The sequence below is a fragment of the Globicephala melas genome, chromosome 16 (genome assembly GCF_963455315.2).
Source record: "Globicephala melas chromosome 16, mGloMel1.2, whole genome shotgun sequence".
NCBI classification, from domain to species: Eukaryota; Metazoa; Chordata; class Mammalia; order Artiodactyla; family Delphinidae; genus Globicephala; species Globicephala melas.
The window spans coordinates 31,345,826-31,360,742 of NC_083329.1; the positions used below are offsets into that span (position 1 = coordinate 31,345,826).

A 14,917-nucleotide genomic window follows, 5' to 3' on the forward strand; every position below is an offset into this window, starting at 1 on the left:
ATATGGCTGAGGATTCCATTTTGAAAGGGAGAGATTACAGGCTTAGTGTGTGGTGCTACCAGCAATGACTTTTCCAGTAGCAGTCTCAGGACAGGGAAATCTTAGGGCAAAACTAATTTGGGACAAAAGTATTTCTTTTTTTTTTTTCTTTTCTTTCTTGCCCTAAAAAGTATCAATAAGGAGAGGGTTAAAATCTAAAATATTATACAATTGAAAATACAAATCATATAGTTATGTCCAAAATGCAATTTTAAAATGACAAAAAAAAATTAAGTCACTGTGTTTCATTTTATGCTTTGTAATTGCATTTTGACATTAACTTAATTAATATAAAAATAGAGAACTTATTAGAGGACTTTGAAGGTATTATCTTATAGCTTTCTATTTTGTACTTAAATAATAATAATTTTAGTATGTACCTTGCAGATACAATTTCTTCATAATCAGCCACAATATCTGATAAGTTAAATTTGTTAACTTTGGCAATTCTTTTCATTATCGACCTTCTCATCTACAAAAAAATTTTTAGAATTTAAAGAAATGCAGTTTATATTTTAAGATTAAGTATATACAATGCTACTGGTGTCACTATTTTTCACTCCTAATTTTTTCAAGCAATGAATGGAAAGGGGAATTAGGTAAGTGAAAGTATGGTTCTGTTTGCTACCATTATTAAAATCACTCCTAACGCTCTCATTAATGTCCCTCTCATCTCTTTTTCCACCTAACTCACAGTATATGTGGACAGAACTAATCTTCACCAAAGGAGATGATTATCCTGTGAATGTGTTTCTACAACAGTCACTTGTACACACACAAATCTTGATTCACAAGGAAATGTGGTCACATTTCTGTATTTCCTTTGAGTCCATCCTATTCTGACCTTAAGCTCTCATTCTGTCAGCTTGGTAAGATATTTAGTGCTTGAACAGAGCCAATCCCCTAAGCCCTTGCAACTTGGAGAACCCACAGACCTTGGTTCCTCCAAGGACTCTGAAATTCTTCTTTTTAGTCGGAGGAAATCCCTCCCTTTCTCCTCTAACCCCATGCTTCACAACAGGTTTATACTTTTAGAAATGAAACCAGGAAGAAGTGTGTCTGGAGGCAATTTTCTTTCTGTCCTGCCACAAATCATCCCAAAGATAATGTAACCTAAAGTCTAATGATCTGCTTAAATTCGATAGGAAAATGGGGTGATAGGAGAATGGGAAATTATAATTCCTAAGAATTACCCTGCCATGTGGGGAACAAATTGTTTCCTTTGAAGGTGAACCACAGCCCTCCTCCCTCTGACCCCATCAGTGTGCTTGAGCCTTCTCACTTGTGCTTTCTCTCTCTGTCTTTCTCTCTTTCTCTCTCCCTCTCCCTTGCTCCCTTGCTATCACACAGACTGAGCTCCTTGCCGTTCCTCCCATAGGCCACGCATATTCCTTCCTCACAGTTTTCACATGTGGTTCCATTAGCCTGGAACGTTCTTCTCCCAAAAAACCATGGCTAGCTCCTTCAGTTCACTTCAGGTCTTTTGCTGAAGCGTTAGCATCTCGAGGGCTTTCCTTGATCTAAGGAAGGCTTTCCCTTATCTAAAATCACACCTGACCCCCCCACCCCCATACACACTCCTGTCCTCTCTTCCTACTTCACTTGTCATGGCACATATCACTTTCTAACATACTCATGTTCTGTTCATTATCTGACTTCCCCCACCAGAACGACCTCCTCTAGGAGGCCAGGGATTTTAATCTATTTTGTTTACTGCTGTAATTCCAATGTCTAGTATAATGACTGATTCACAGCAGGTGCCCAATAAGTATTTATTGAGTAAATTAATGAAAGGGACAGGTTGCGGAGAAGCACTGGCCTCTTAGATGCAAATATTTCAGCAAAACTTTATCTAGCAATCCTTGAGACTGCCGGGACTTTACTGCTCCAATCCCGGCCTCAGCCACCACTGACCCCAGTAACACAGCAGGAAGTGTAATACATATAACTCACAGTCCCTCCCGCAGCAGGATTTAGACACCATGGCCCTATTAGGCCTCCAGTGTCAAAGCAGGATTCCAGTACCTGTAATTAAAGTAATTATCCCTTAAACCTGTAGTTTTAAACTATCCTGAGATAGCAAAGAAGTCTTCACAAGGAGGTGAAACCCAATCACACAATGTTCTTAAAGCTCCTTCCCAGGATTCCTATATGAAGGTCAAGCATCCTCAGACACTTGCTCTCTTACCACATTCCTGATCTTTTGCTGCCCTCCCTTCTGGGCTTCCTCATACACCAAAAAAAGAGAAGGCATAAGAAGGATATGTATTCTCTTTTCTTTTCTTTTCTTTTCTTTTTGTGGTACGCGGGCCTCTCACTGTTGTGGCCTCTCCCGTTGCGGAGCACAGGCTCCAGATGCGCAGGCTCAGCGACCATGGCTCACGGGCCCAGCCGCTCTGCGGCATGTGGGATCTTCCCGGACTGGGGCACGAACCCATGTCCCCTGCATCGGCAGGTGGACTCAACCTGCGCCACTAGGGAAGCCCTCTCTTTTCTTATGAGTAAGAACGCCTCTTTATTTCCTAAGACGCAAATATCATTATTAAATCACATCTCAACTTAAAAAAATATATATGGAGCTAATGAAGAAGGCGTAGGAGGGGCAAGAGTGAGTGGAAAAAAATGTCTGCCAGCAATAAAGAGGAGGTGCTCTTTCAGGCTACAATAGCTATAGTGGTCTGCATTTCCACCACACTTCCATAGGAACAGAGTACAAACTAGCATAGACCTTGAGGTTCTATCTTATTTGCCCCTTACTTCAGAAGTAAAGCAAGGCAGGCATTTTTATTGTCTGTTTTTATAGAACAATAAGGCAGGACTCAGTGCATAGATTACCTGCCCAAAGACAAACAGGATGGTCAGAACAGGTCTTCACACACCTGCCTAGGGCTTTTCTAGTCACACAAGGTTGCTTCTCTCCTGTCTCCACGAGGGAATTGTGTGTACCTCTTAGATCTTCCCATGGCTCTCTGCTTCTTTTCAAGTTACCCTAAAAGGCTGCTCTGGTGCCCTATAGCCCTATAGTATAGATTCTACTCTTGCAGAAGTCTTAGAAACCTCCTCAGCCTGCAATTTTATCCCTTACTTCATTAATTGTTCAAACATTTCTCAACATTTTCTGAGTGAAGAGCACTGTGCTGGGCATGATGGATCTATACATATAGTCACTGGAGCGATGAGGGGTCAGTGGAAAGAAATCAGGGGTGAAATTCAGTGAGGGATTCCACCTCAAACCTGGTTTAGGCTTTGTTACGGTGTTCTGTCTCCTAGTGGCTCCTCCCTTTGTCCCGTGAACTGCTCTGGTGTACGGCATTATGAGTTATTAATAAAACTAGGGATTCTGGCAAAATGCTGGCATACTTCCCAAAATGAACTTTTAGGGTCAAAAAGAGATGGGAAGTCTTTAACGTTCATTTGTAAATAGAAAGAGTGGGATATGCTTTAATAATGAGTTTGCTGTCAATTGAAGTAACTGCTGCATCAACAATGTACATCAACAGTGTACATTTACAGATGGTCAGTAACTAACTCTGAAAAGGAAGTCTGAATAGAACAGAAAACCTCTCGGTGATCAGAAAGAGGTGATGAGTAAGTAAGTCTGTCCATCTGACTCTCTGGGAAGAGTATAGTACTGTGCATCCAGCAGACCAGTTTTCACAAAAGTAAATTCAAACATATTGATAAAACTATTCTGTTGTTGTTACCTTTTTCAGAAAATTGGCAGAATTAATCCTTTGTGCGGTAATAGAATTCATATCTGAAATGGACATATCCTTCTCTATCTGACTTTCATATTCCTATAAACAGAGAATTAAATTAGTTTCACTTCTTGAAGGTAACAGAGTTTAGATATGATACACTGCAATAAAATATTAACTACTCATTTCAGTTCATGTGTAGGAGATATTGGCAACACTCTGGAATTGAGAGGAGAGAATACTTCTTTTAGATTCTCCCAATGAGAATTAGCTAAGAACACATATTTTGTTTGCTTCTAGGAGGAGGTCCATTCATCTTTTAAAACTGAGTAATGATTGAGAAAAAATTTGCGATTGAGAAAATTATAAGAAAATGTAAAGACGATTGAGAACAATTCTTCATGCATGCATTTACCTGGTAATCACTAGAAACAAAAGAAATGGAAAGTGGTAGAGTATAAGGGTCAAGAGAGTGGGATTTGGAGGCCATAGTCCTGGATTCACGTTGGCCCGGCCATTTATTAACTTTGTGGTTTGGGAAAAAGATGATTAACTACTGCAGACCTCAGTTTCCTCTTTTGTAATAATTATAATATTACTGTTATTAATATGTCACAGGATTGCTGTGAGATTTAACTGAAACAATATCTATAAAGTGCATGGCATACAGTAAGTAGTCAAAATATGCTGGCCATAATCAATAACTTTAACTTAACATCCAGCAGTGGGTCTAAGATTATTTGTCAGGATGCTTCATCTATATAATTTAGAATAAATTGCATCTGTTATAGCTGCATTTGTGGGATACGTTCCTAACTGCACACTGAAATCATTTTACATTATAGAGAGCATTAAAGATGACACAAAAATTATGAAGTATCTCTTACCTTAAGTAGATAAATTATCTGAAAGTAATTTATTTGTTTTTCTAATTATCCACAAGAAATCTTGAAATTAATCCTGTTGACAAGTAACATTTTACCTAGGGATATATTATATTACTATTTCATATCACTTTATTTATTTTAAAAGTATTAATTTATAGGAGTTACTTAAATACTCTGGATACTAATTTTTATTAATTAATATATCATTTGAAAATATCTTTTCCTAATCTGTGGGGTTTAAACTTTAATATTATCAAGTTTATTAATCTATTTCTTTATAATTTATACTTTTTGTGTTTTGTTTAAGAAAGATTTTCCTGCCCAAGATTAAGATATACATTTAAAGTTTTGCATTTCATGTGTAATCTTCATTACACATAGTATTTATTTCTTTTGTGAGGTCTGAATCTAATTTTACACCATTCAAAAATGTTTTATAATTTTCTCCATCAAGTTTTCGTACGTGTTTTGTTCAATATATTCCTATGAATCTAAGAGTTTTTATTGCTACTGTAGGGTGTATCTTTGTTAAGTTACATTTTTAGTGAGTTTTTGTTGGTGTATAGAATGCTATTTATTTTTTGTTTTTAATTTTTCCTCAAGTTTTTCAAACATACAGAAAATTAGAAAGAATGTTAAAATCTATGTACCTACCCTTTAGATTAAGTAATTAATATTTTGCCATATTTGCTTAATCTGTTGCTTTTGTTTTCTTTTTTTTGGCTAAATATCTCAAAGTATAAATTACAGACACCATGACACTTCATTCCTAAATAAATACTTCAGCATGAATCTCCAAAAACTAAGGACACAACCACAGTGCCATAATCACAGACAACAAAACTAACAATTTTCCAATATATCTACTATTCAATTATCAATATTACATAATAGTCCAATATCTAAATTTCACCAATTGCTGTTTTTTCACCAATTGCTGTTTTTTCACTATATATATATTGTATATCTCCATATATATAATATATACTTTTCAGATTTTTTTCCCATTATAGGTTATTACAAGAAAGATATGGATAAAGTTCACTGTGCTATAGAGTACACCCTTGTTGTTTATTTATTCTATATATAGTAGTTTGTATCTGCTAAGCCCAAACTCCTAATTTATCCCTCCCCCACCCCCTTTCCCTTTTGGTAATCATAAATTTGTTTTCTATGTCTATGAGTCTGTTTCTGTTTTCTAAATAAGTTCATTTGTATCATTTTTTTACATTCCACATATAAGTGGTATCATATGATATTTTTTTCTTTCGTCTTATTTTATTGAGAACAAGCTTTACATGAGACAGCCAAATGATGGCTTTACAAAATTCTAGAAAATTGCTACTGATTCCAGCCTGGAAATTCCTAGCAAACCTAATACCATCAAGGGACGTATGTGTATGAGCACATAATTGCACAGCTCTCTTTTTAAGACTTTGTAATGCATTTCCTAAATTGAAGGTGATATCATATGGTATTTGTTTTTCTCTTTCTGACTTACTTCACTTAGTATAATAATCTCTAGGTCCAACCATGTTGCTGTAAATGGCATTATTTCATTCTTTTTATGGCTGAGTAATATTCCATTGTATACATATACCACATCTTTTTTATCCATTCATCTCTCAATGTACACTCAAGCTGCTTCCATGTCTTGGCTATTGTAAATGGTGCTGCTATGAACATTGGGGTGCATGTATCTTTTCGAATTAGAGTTTTCTCTGGATGTATGCCCAGGAGTGAGATTGCTGGATCACATGGTAACTTTATTTTTAGTTTTTAAAGAACCTCCATACTGTTCTCCATAGTGACTACACCAATTTACATTCCCACCAACAGTGTAGGAGGGTTCCCTTTTCTCCACACCCTCTCCAGCATTTATTTAATTTGTAGACTTTTTGATGATGCCCATTCTGACTAGTGTGAGGAGGTGCCTCACTGTAGTTCTGATTTGCGTTTTTCTAATAATTAGCAATATTGAGCATCTTTTCATGTGCCTGTTGGCCATCTGTATGTCTTTGAATAAATGTCTATTTAGGTCTAAAAATGATGACTTTTTAAAGAGATCAAAATGCAACAGAGAGAAACAGTTGTACTTGCTAGCCAGTTGGCCCACATTCCAAATTTGTCTGATTGTTTCTGTGTGGTGTCATTTAACTTGTTCCTTTATTCCTCATACTTCTTGTAAACAAATTAGAGGAGGAGGACAAGGGGGAGGAGAGGGGGGAGTAAGAGGGAGGGAAGAGGAGGAGGAGGGGGACAGGCTGAAGATGTCTCCAGGCATGTGGGATCTTAGCTCCCCGACCAGGGATGGAAGCCACACCCCCTGCATTGGAAGGCGAAATCTTAACCATTGGACCACCGGGGAAGTCCCTTGGGCATTTAAAAGGGGCATATTTTTTCCTTCCTTAACTCTGTTAATGTGGTAAATTATATTAATAGATTCCTTGATTAGATTAGCTTAGCTCTGTTATCTGGAAATAAACCCTACTAGATTATGGTGTATAATTATATATTTATACATAATATATTGCTTTTTGATTTGTTAAAATTTTATTAGTAATTTCACATCTATGCTCATAAGTGAAATTGACCTAAAATGATCATGTTTTGCTTTCTTTGCCCAATTTTGGCATGAAGGTCATCAACCTCAGAAAATGAGTTGGGTTGCTTTCCCTCTTTTTGTGTTCTCTCAATACTTTGTATAAGATAAGGAAAGTCAGCAAAGCCCCTAGTTTCAGAAGCAGAAATTCTTCCTTTTTTATGAAGTTATATCCTCAATTATGCTGAGCACTGTGCTTTGCCCACAGTAGTTTACAGAACTGTAGAATGGAATTCAATCATTGAGAGAAGCAGGAGGAAACTGAATAACTTTTCAGCCATTCTAAGCCAAGGGCTTCCCACTGCAGTTTACTAACTGAAATTCCTAAGGTCTCAAAACAGATGAATCACAATTAAAAGTTGAGCAATGCTTTCCAAAGCCAAATATCAATTGGTCTGTTTGTGAATACATATATTTCTACTCACCCATGTTTGTGAAAATAATGAATAATCTGCAAATCCTATGACTATTATAGTCATATGTGCTAACTGGTGGTGCCATGATATTATCATTGAAAAATCATTGACTTGCATTTCCTCTTTCACCTCTGAGCCACACCAAAAGAGATTCTCAGACAATCCACTTGGTTCAGCCATGAGCGTCTTCCCACTATTACTTGAGTTTTAAATGTAATGAGTCCTGTATAGTTTTGTTTGTGTCTCCTCTATATTAGGGTATAACAGCTAAAGGATGGCTGAGTGGCAACAACAAGAAAAAACATAAACCTTTTTATAAGTAACTTTTACTATTTTTAATATTAAGTGGCTTGCTGCTACTTCCCTTCAGTCCAGAATCGAATGAAATCAAATATCAAAAAGTTTATCCGTTTTTTATCAATTGATAATAATTCACCAAAGTTAATAAACCTGTTATAACCAATTTTAGTATAAGGCATTCACTCTTTCTGACTCATAAGATGTATAAACCTCAATATCCTTCATCAGCATCTGCTATCTTTAAGTTGGCTGACATCACCCTACAGTGGTAATTCTACTACACAGGCATTTTCTTCAGAGATGGAACATTGGTTTCTTCCTTCTTGAACCATCTCTTTGCAAGCACAAGTGTTAGGATTAGTACAATTGTTTTTTTCTACAGGAATTAGCTCTTATAATTCCATTCTTTTAAGCCTAGTGGAGTGCTGGTAAATGTTTAACAGCCAGTTCTCTGGGAGTGGGAGGGGAAGCCCCAATTTGCAGCATTTGTTGATTTATGGTGTAGACATTCTCCCAGCAATACATTTAAAGCAACCAACATGAAATCACTGAAGGAGGAGCGGGGAAGAGATGCACACAACAGGCTCTTACCAGCTGGTGCCAGCAGGCTCCAGCGCGCCATCACTACACAGCATAAGATGAACTTTTCTTTCTTTCTTTTTTCCCCACATTTTAAAGTTTCTGAAATTGAGATGTGCTTTATAATCAAGTGTAAGTTTAATGTGGTAGTGTCTCTCTCCATTATCCCCCAAAGTTGCTATTAAATTGGTGATATATTTTACAATAAAACCCACAATATTTACATAAATTTATAATATACTTAAAAGAGTCTGGCTGTGAAATAGGTTGTTGGGACAATTAAGTTGCAAAATTAAGCTAAGGACTTTCTGAAATTTGGGAGAGCTATACATTTTTAATGCCTAAAGAAAAGGGGATCCCAAAAAAATCAAGAAAGAAAAATTCCCATGTAACAAGCTCGACTTAATTGTGAAAGAGAAAGTATTATCAACATGGACATGACTGTTGCCTATCTATGTCCAACATGTTGCCTAATATGTCCAACAAAACATATTGTTTCAAACAACTGAATATAACAACAACAAAAAAGAGACTCACAGATATAAAGAACAAACTAGTGGTTACAAGTGGGGAGAGGGAAGTGGGCAAGGGCAATACAGGGGTAGAAGATTAAGAGGTACAAACCATCATATATAAAATAAGCTACAAGGATATGTTGTACAACACAGGGAATATAGCCAATATTTTATAAATAACTATAAATGGAGTATAACCTTTAAAAGTTGTGAATCACTATATTGTACACCTGTAAAACTTATATAAATATTGTTCATCAACTATACTTCAATTAAAAAAATTTTAAGAGGGGAAAATTGTTGTCTACAGATTATCAGTTTAAAAAAAAATTAAGATAGATTTAAAGCAGCAAAACGTTAACTTATCATAGAATAAACTATATTCAAATAGAAACCAAGTACCTGGAAGAGTAAATCTGGAATCTCTCTGTCATAGAGAGGCATTTGCGGCAGAAGGAAAACATCTAATTGACCTGCATTTCTAAGCTGCAATAGCTGGAAACGTTTACTCTTTTTCATTTCCTCTTCAGAAACAAAGTTAAATTCATCTTGCAACTGTTTGAGACGAAAATACTTTGGAATATCCTGTTCTTTATGTTTCATGTACTATAAAACACAAATAATGTAAAGTCTTTACTTAAAATATTAATTTTTTGAAATTCAAGAATTATTTCAAAACAGTTTTTCCCCCTAACTGTGAGATATGAGAGTTGCAATAGAAATAGGAAATGGAGCAACTGAATCTGTACAGAAAATCTGAAAAAAAAAAAATGCGGAATCCGGCATATACAGTTTCTCAGCCTTTTCCTGGTCATGATTTATACAGAAAATGAAAACATGTGTACTGCACAGCGGGTTAAAAGATGAGAGTTTTTGTGTCTGGTTGCCCTATGAGTCGACAGAGGCTCAATATTTCCATACACATGTAATCAATTCAGCACATCAGTTGAGAAGCTCTGATCTGAAGAAACTTAATTGCAATAATCTATGCATGCACTGCTTTATTCAATAAATGTAAATGTGAGTACATGGTACATGCAAGGAAAAGTGCTAGCTGCCATAAGAGAGACAAAGATTTACTAGTTGTAGTTCCACAAGGAAAGATAAAGCACATGAACAAATAACTAAGGTAAAAGGCAGAATGGTATTAGAGCCATAAGAGTTTATAAAAAGAAAAAAAGTTAACAGGACGGCAAGGGAAGAAAAGCCCATATCTAACTGAGGTTGCCAAGGAAGGATTTACCCAGACTTGCAGGGTGGGTAAGACAGCTGCTATAGGTGCGCTTCTAAACAGAGGGAACGACATGAATAAAGGTATGAAGAAAGCCTGTTGGAGCACACACAGCAGTTCAGTTGGCTGTAAGGAGGAGTAGAAGTGAATAGATAATAGAGTCTTTGAGGGAAGGAGTGTGTCTATAAATCATCTTTAAAATCCTCAGCATTTAATAATATGGCGGGCATTCAGTAGATGTACAATAGATGTCAGCCTGGATGCAAGATGCACCAGGCAAGGGCTGCTAAATAGTGGCAGAGTACCAGTCATCAGGCCTAAGGTAGTAATTATTTCAGTTGCTGAATTTCTAACTGCCTTACAATACTATAAACTGTCTGAAAACTCTATCTGTCCTCAGATTTACTTTTAATGCCTCCTAATGCCTAGAAAAATACACTGCAAACTGTGGAGGAGTATGAGTGTAGAGCTTAAGAAATAAAATATATTTACAGTACAGATATTTGCTATAACTTACCATAATAAATTCCATTAAATCAGAATATTCTGGATTATTTGGGTCAATTCTGACCTCATTTGCCCATTCAAAAAGCTTTTGTGCATTAATTAGCCATGGAATTCCAGGAACACCTCTTGCATCTACATCCCTAAACACACTAACATAAAGGAAAATATTTTGTGAACTTCTATATAATATGCAGGTGATAAATCTGTTATATGGGGTAAAACCTACCCATTCCAGGTATTTAAAGATAAAGCTTATCCTGTGTTTAAGGATAAAATAGAAGGTTTAGATGTGATATCTTTCCTGGTTCTTCTCACTTTCTAACTATATCATAGCTTTTTTTTTTTTTAACATCTTTATTGGAGTATAATTGCTTTACAATGGTGTGTTAGTTTCTGCTTTATAACAAAGTGAATCAGTTATACATATACATATGTTGCCATATCTCTTCCCTCTTGCATCTCCCTGCCTCCCACCCTCCCTATCCCACCCCTCTAGGTGGTCACAAACCACCTAGCTGTGTATCATAGCTTTTTGATAAATGTCTACCCCTCCCTTAAGAGACAAGTAAGCTTCTTAAGGGTAAAGTCTGTAAATATTCATCTTTGCTATCTAAAGTCCACAATATAAAAAGAATCTTTAGGCTATATCTTTACAGTTGAAACATAATATAGAGTATGTAATACAATTAACTGGGAAGTAAGGGCCAGAAGAATATCTTTGGTCATATGAGGCCATCTTCAGAGGTTAAGAGAGCTATAAAAGATGGGCTAGACTCATAATGCATCCTTAGTGACCTCAACTATAGGCTAAGTGAAGAAGGAATTCAACCCTAAACAGTAAGGGTTTATTTTCAGCCATCAATTATCCCAGTTATTTAATCTCTCTCTTCACAGATAATTTGTTTCATCATGTAGAATTAGAGCAATTTGGACTAGAAGATTTCTAAGATCCTTTCTGTAAAGTACTCAAGAAAAATTCCAGTCCATAAACTAGGATTCCAGAAATACAGTTCTGACTCAGATTCAATAATGTCAACCCAAACATGGACATACATTTTACACTGTCTACTTTCCATCAGTATCTATTCATATTTTTACGATGAATCTTTGGAAGCTATTGCTAACAAAGCCAATGTATGGTATGATAGGATGTTAAGCAAAATTACAAACAGATAAAGTTTGAGTATTCTTCCTTTCTTTAATTCCTATGTCTGCTCTCATATTTAAACTGTTTTAAGGTCTTTGTCATAAGAGATATCTAGGGCCTGACACCCTTAACACCATCATGTAACAAATTTTCCTTCTCATGGGAAGATTCTTAGCCCAGGTCCCCTAGAGAACAAAGGCTGAGGTACAGTTTAAATGTCAAAGAATAGATTAGGGAGAGAAACTTATCCCATTATAGCCTAAAAAATTTAGGTTGTAATTGTATTTCAAGGTAGTCTCCAGATTTCTGCCTCAGGGGAAGTAATAAAGACCACAGAACATTTCCTGCCCTTGCTATATTGATTCCCCCAGCTGGCCCTACAGGTGTTTAGCTGTGGGCTATGGCGAAATTCCTCAGTCATCTGCACCCCCTCCTTCACAACCAAATGCTAAGCAAGTAATATAATTCAGTGATATTAAGTATACCCACAGTTGTACAACCACCATAACTATGTACTTCCAGAATTTTTCATCATTCCAAACAGAAATTCTGTACCGTTAAACAATAACTCTCCATTCCTCCCTCCCCTCAGCCCCTGGCTTTGTCTCTATGAATTAAGCAAAAAATTTTAAAGTTACCAGGGAGAAAAGACAGTCTACAAAATACTAATGTTTAGACTGATGGCAGACTTTTAAACAGCTATGATAAATCCCAGAAGATAATGTAACTATAGCTTCAAATAGGGAAAGTAAATATCAGCCTCAAATTTTATGCCCATCTAAACAATTATTAAAGAAGGAGGAAAATATAAATACATTTTCAGATCTACAAAGACTAAACAAGCTTGCTAGCCATGAAAACTGAATCATTAAAGGAGCAACTTTCAGCAAGTAAATCCAGAATGAAAGTCGTGGGAGGTAAGAAATGAAGGCAAACATAAAAGTCAATTAACCACATCAGAAAATAATTAACTAGTGAGTGTGAGAAAAACTGTTTTATGTTTTAAAAATGTATTAAACAAAAACTCTAGACAACATGGGATTGGAGAGGTGTGCCTAATGTTATACTGAAGCATTCTAAGATCTTCTTTTCGTTCACTTCTTTGTCTCTGGCTCTGTCAGTAGTTGATGAATAAATGAATGAATGAGTGAGTGAAACAGTGAATGAACATACTTTCTTTGTGCTCTCCTTTGGCTCCATGCTCTGACTCTCACAAGTCAATCTTGCCTTTTGGAGCACCCATCCCGTTCCTAGAACCACTGCTCCTCACCAGTCCTTGGGCTCCCACAACTGTAGAGGAGGAGAGTTCTGTAACTTCCTTCTCTGATCTTAGAGGCCCCAACTGTAAAGTTTTACTTCTAGTTCACTTTAGAAAGTACTTTGAACTTTGAAAACCTCTCCTGCAATTCATTCCCTGTTGAAACCTGTCATCTGTTCCAATCTTGCAGAATTACTCTCAATCTTTTAGAAACTTGAGTTCCCAACTAACAGGAACTGTTAAGTGCAGCATCACAGAAGCCATGAGACAAGAGACTTCAAGAAGAAAAACGAGGAGGACAGGCCAATGAATATGTCCAGAAGGTCCCTGGTAGCCTTCAGGAATAACTGAGTTGGGTTAAGGACGAAATGTGTGAATTAAAAGTAGAGGCAATGTATGCAGACCAGTAGACCACCCATATGAGGACTTGGGCGAGAAAAACAACCAGAAAGAGTTTTCAGGGTTTAATCAAACGCTTGGATTTTTCTTTGTTTCAAAGCACAGAAAGCTTCTTGGATACAAAAGACTTATAGCGTAGGAAATGGAAAAGTTGAAGAAAAGATAAGAAAAGGATATAAATATGTCAGCAGAATCCTAATGGAGACGAAGGAAAGTTCCAAATTACTTGGATAAAAGCTAGCTTTAGAGTGAGGAGAACAAACACCTGACTCCAAGAAAAAGGCAAAAAATAGTATGATGAGGCAAAGATTAAAAATAGCTGCAGTGGGGACTGTGCCAGGGAAATACTAAGAAACACAAGAAAATAATGGTTCAGCGTATTAAAAGCTTATTCACTAGTTCCAAAATGAATTACCCTTATTAATTGTCCATTTTTCTCCTAAAACACCCTGCACAGCCTACCTCACTATCAACATCCTGCACCAGGGTTATAATTTATTATGTTTGTTGCAATAAAAGAATTGCACTTGTTATAATCCATGAACCTATGTTGACCCATCATTATCACTCAAAGTCCATGATTTACATTAGGGTTTACTCTTGGTGTCTTACATTATATGGATTTTGGCAAATATGTAATGACATGTATCCACAATTATAGTATCATACAGAGTAGTTTCACTGCCCTAAAAATCCTGTGTGCTCTGCCTGTTCATCCCTCTCTTTTCCTAACCCCTGGCAACCACTCACATTTTTTACTGTCTCCATAGTTCTGCCTTTCCCATAATGTCATATAGTTGGATATAGCCATGGTTTTTTAAAAAATATGTGTTTAGATGGGGAGGGGAAAGGCTATCTTCTTGTTATCATCATTCACTGATTTTTAAATGATGGAATCTTTTGGTCCTTTATATACACCGTCTTACTCAAACATAGCACAATAGGTAAGCCAGCATTATCATCGTTTTTATAGAATTTTACTTTACTTCTAGTAATCCTGTTTGTGGATGTGGTCTAGCAGTTAATCCCAATTCCTCTAGGAAGTCCTGGGATATAGATGAAATTTCTATGTCCAGCAATTTCTTCCAGCAAATTGATAATGCAAAAAATGATTCTTTCATAATCCAGAACGACTGGGAGATATAAAGGTCCCAGAAGTAAAATCCTTTGGAGTCTTGGCCTTTGCCTACAGTTTAAGGACTGTGGAACTGCCTCTCTCATCATCCATGTGGCTCTAATCCTAAGCATTGAAGAGATACATTCTCTTACATACAAAGATACTTATTGTCTTAGTAGAGTGATTATAAATAAAATATATAAATATTTTACATATTTATAA

The 14,917-nt window shown here is 36.3% G+C and overlaps 1 protein-coding gene across 1 annotated transcript in view; it reads right to left on the bottom strand.

Annotated features, from left to right (window-relative positions):
- CC2D2B (coiled-coil and C2 domain containing 2B) overlaps positions 1 to 14,917 on the bottom strand; it is a 97,687-nt gene that overhangs the window by 36,925 nt on the left and 45,845 nt on the right. Inside the window, exons 18-21 of the mRNA XM_030865177.3 lie at positions 10,785 to 10,923; positions 9,439 to 9,642; positions 3,744 to 3,836; positions 420 to 511 (exon numbers count right to left, since the gene is read on the bottom strand). Coding sequence (XP_030721037.2) covers positions 420 to 511; positions 3,744 to 3,836; positions 9,439 to 9,642; positions 10,785 to 10,923 — 528 coding nt within the window. The remainder of the gene's footprint in view (positions 1 to 419; positions 512 to 3,743; positions 3,837 to 9,438; positions 9,643 to 10,784; positions 10,924 to 14,917) is intronic.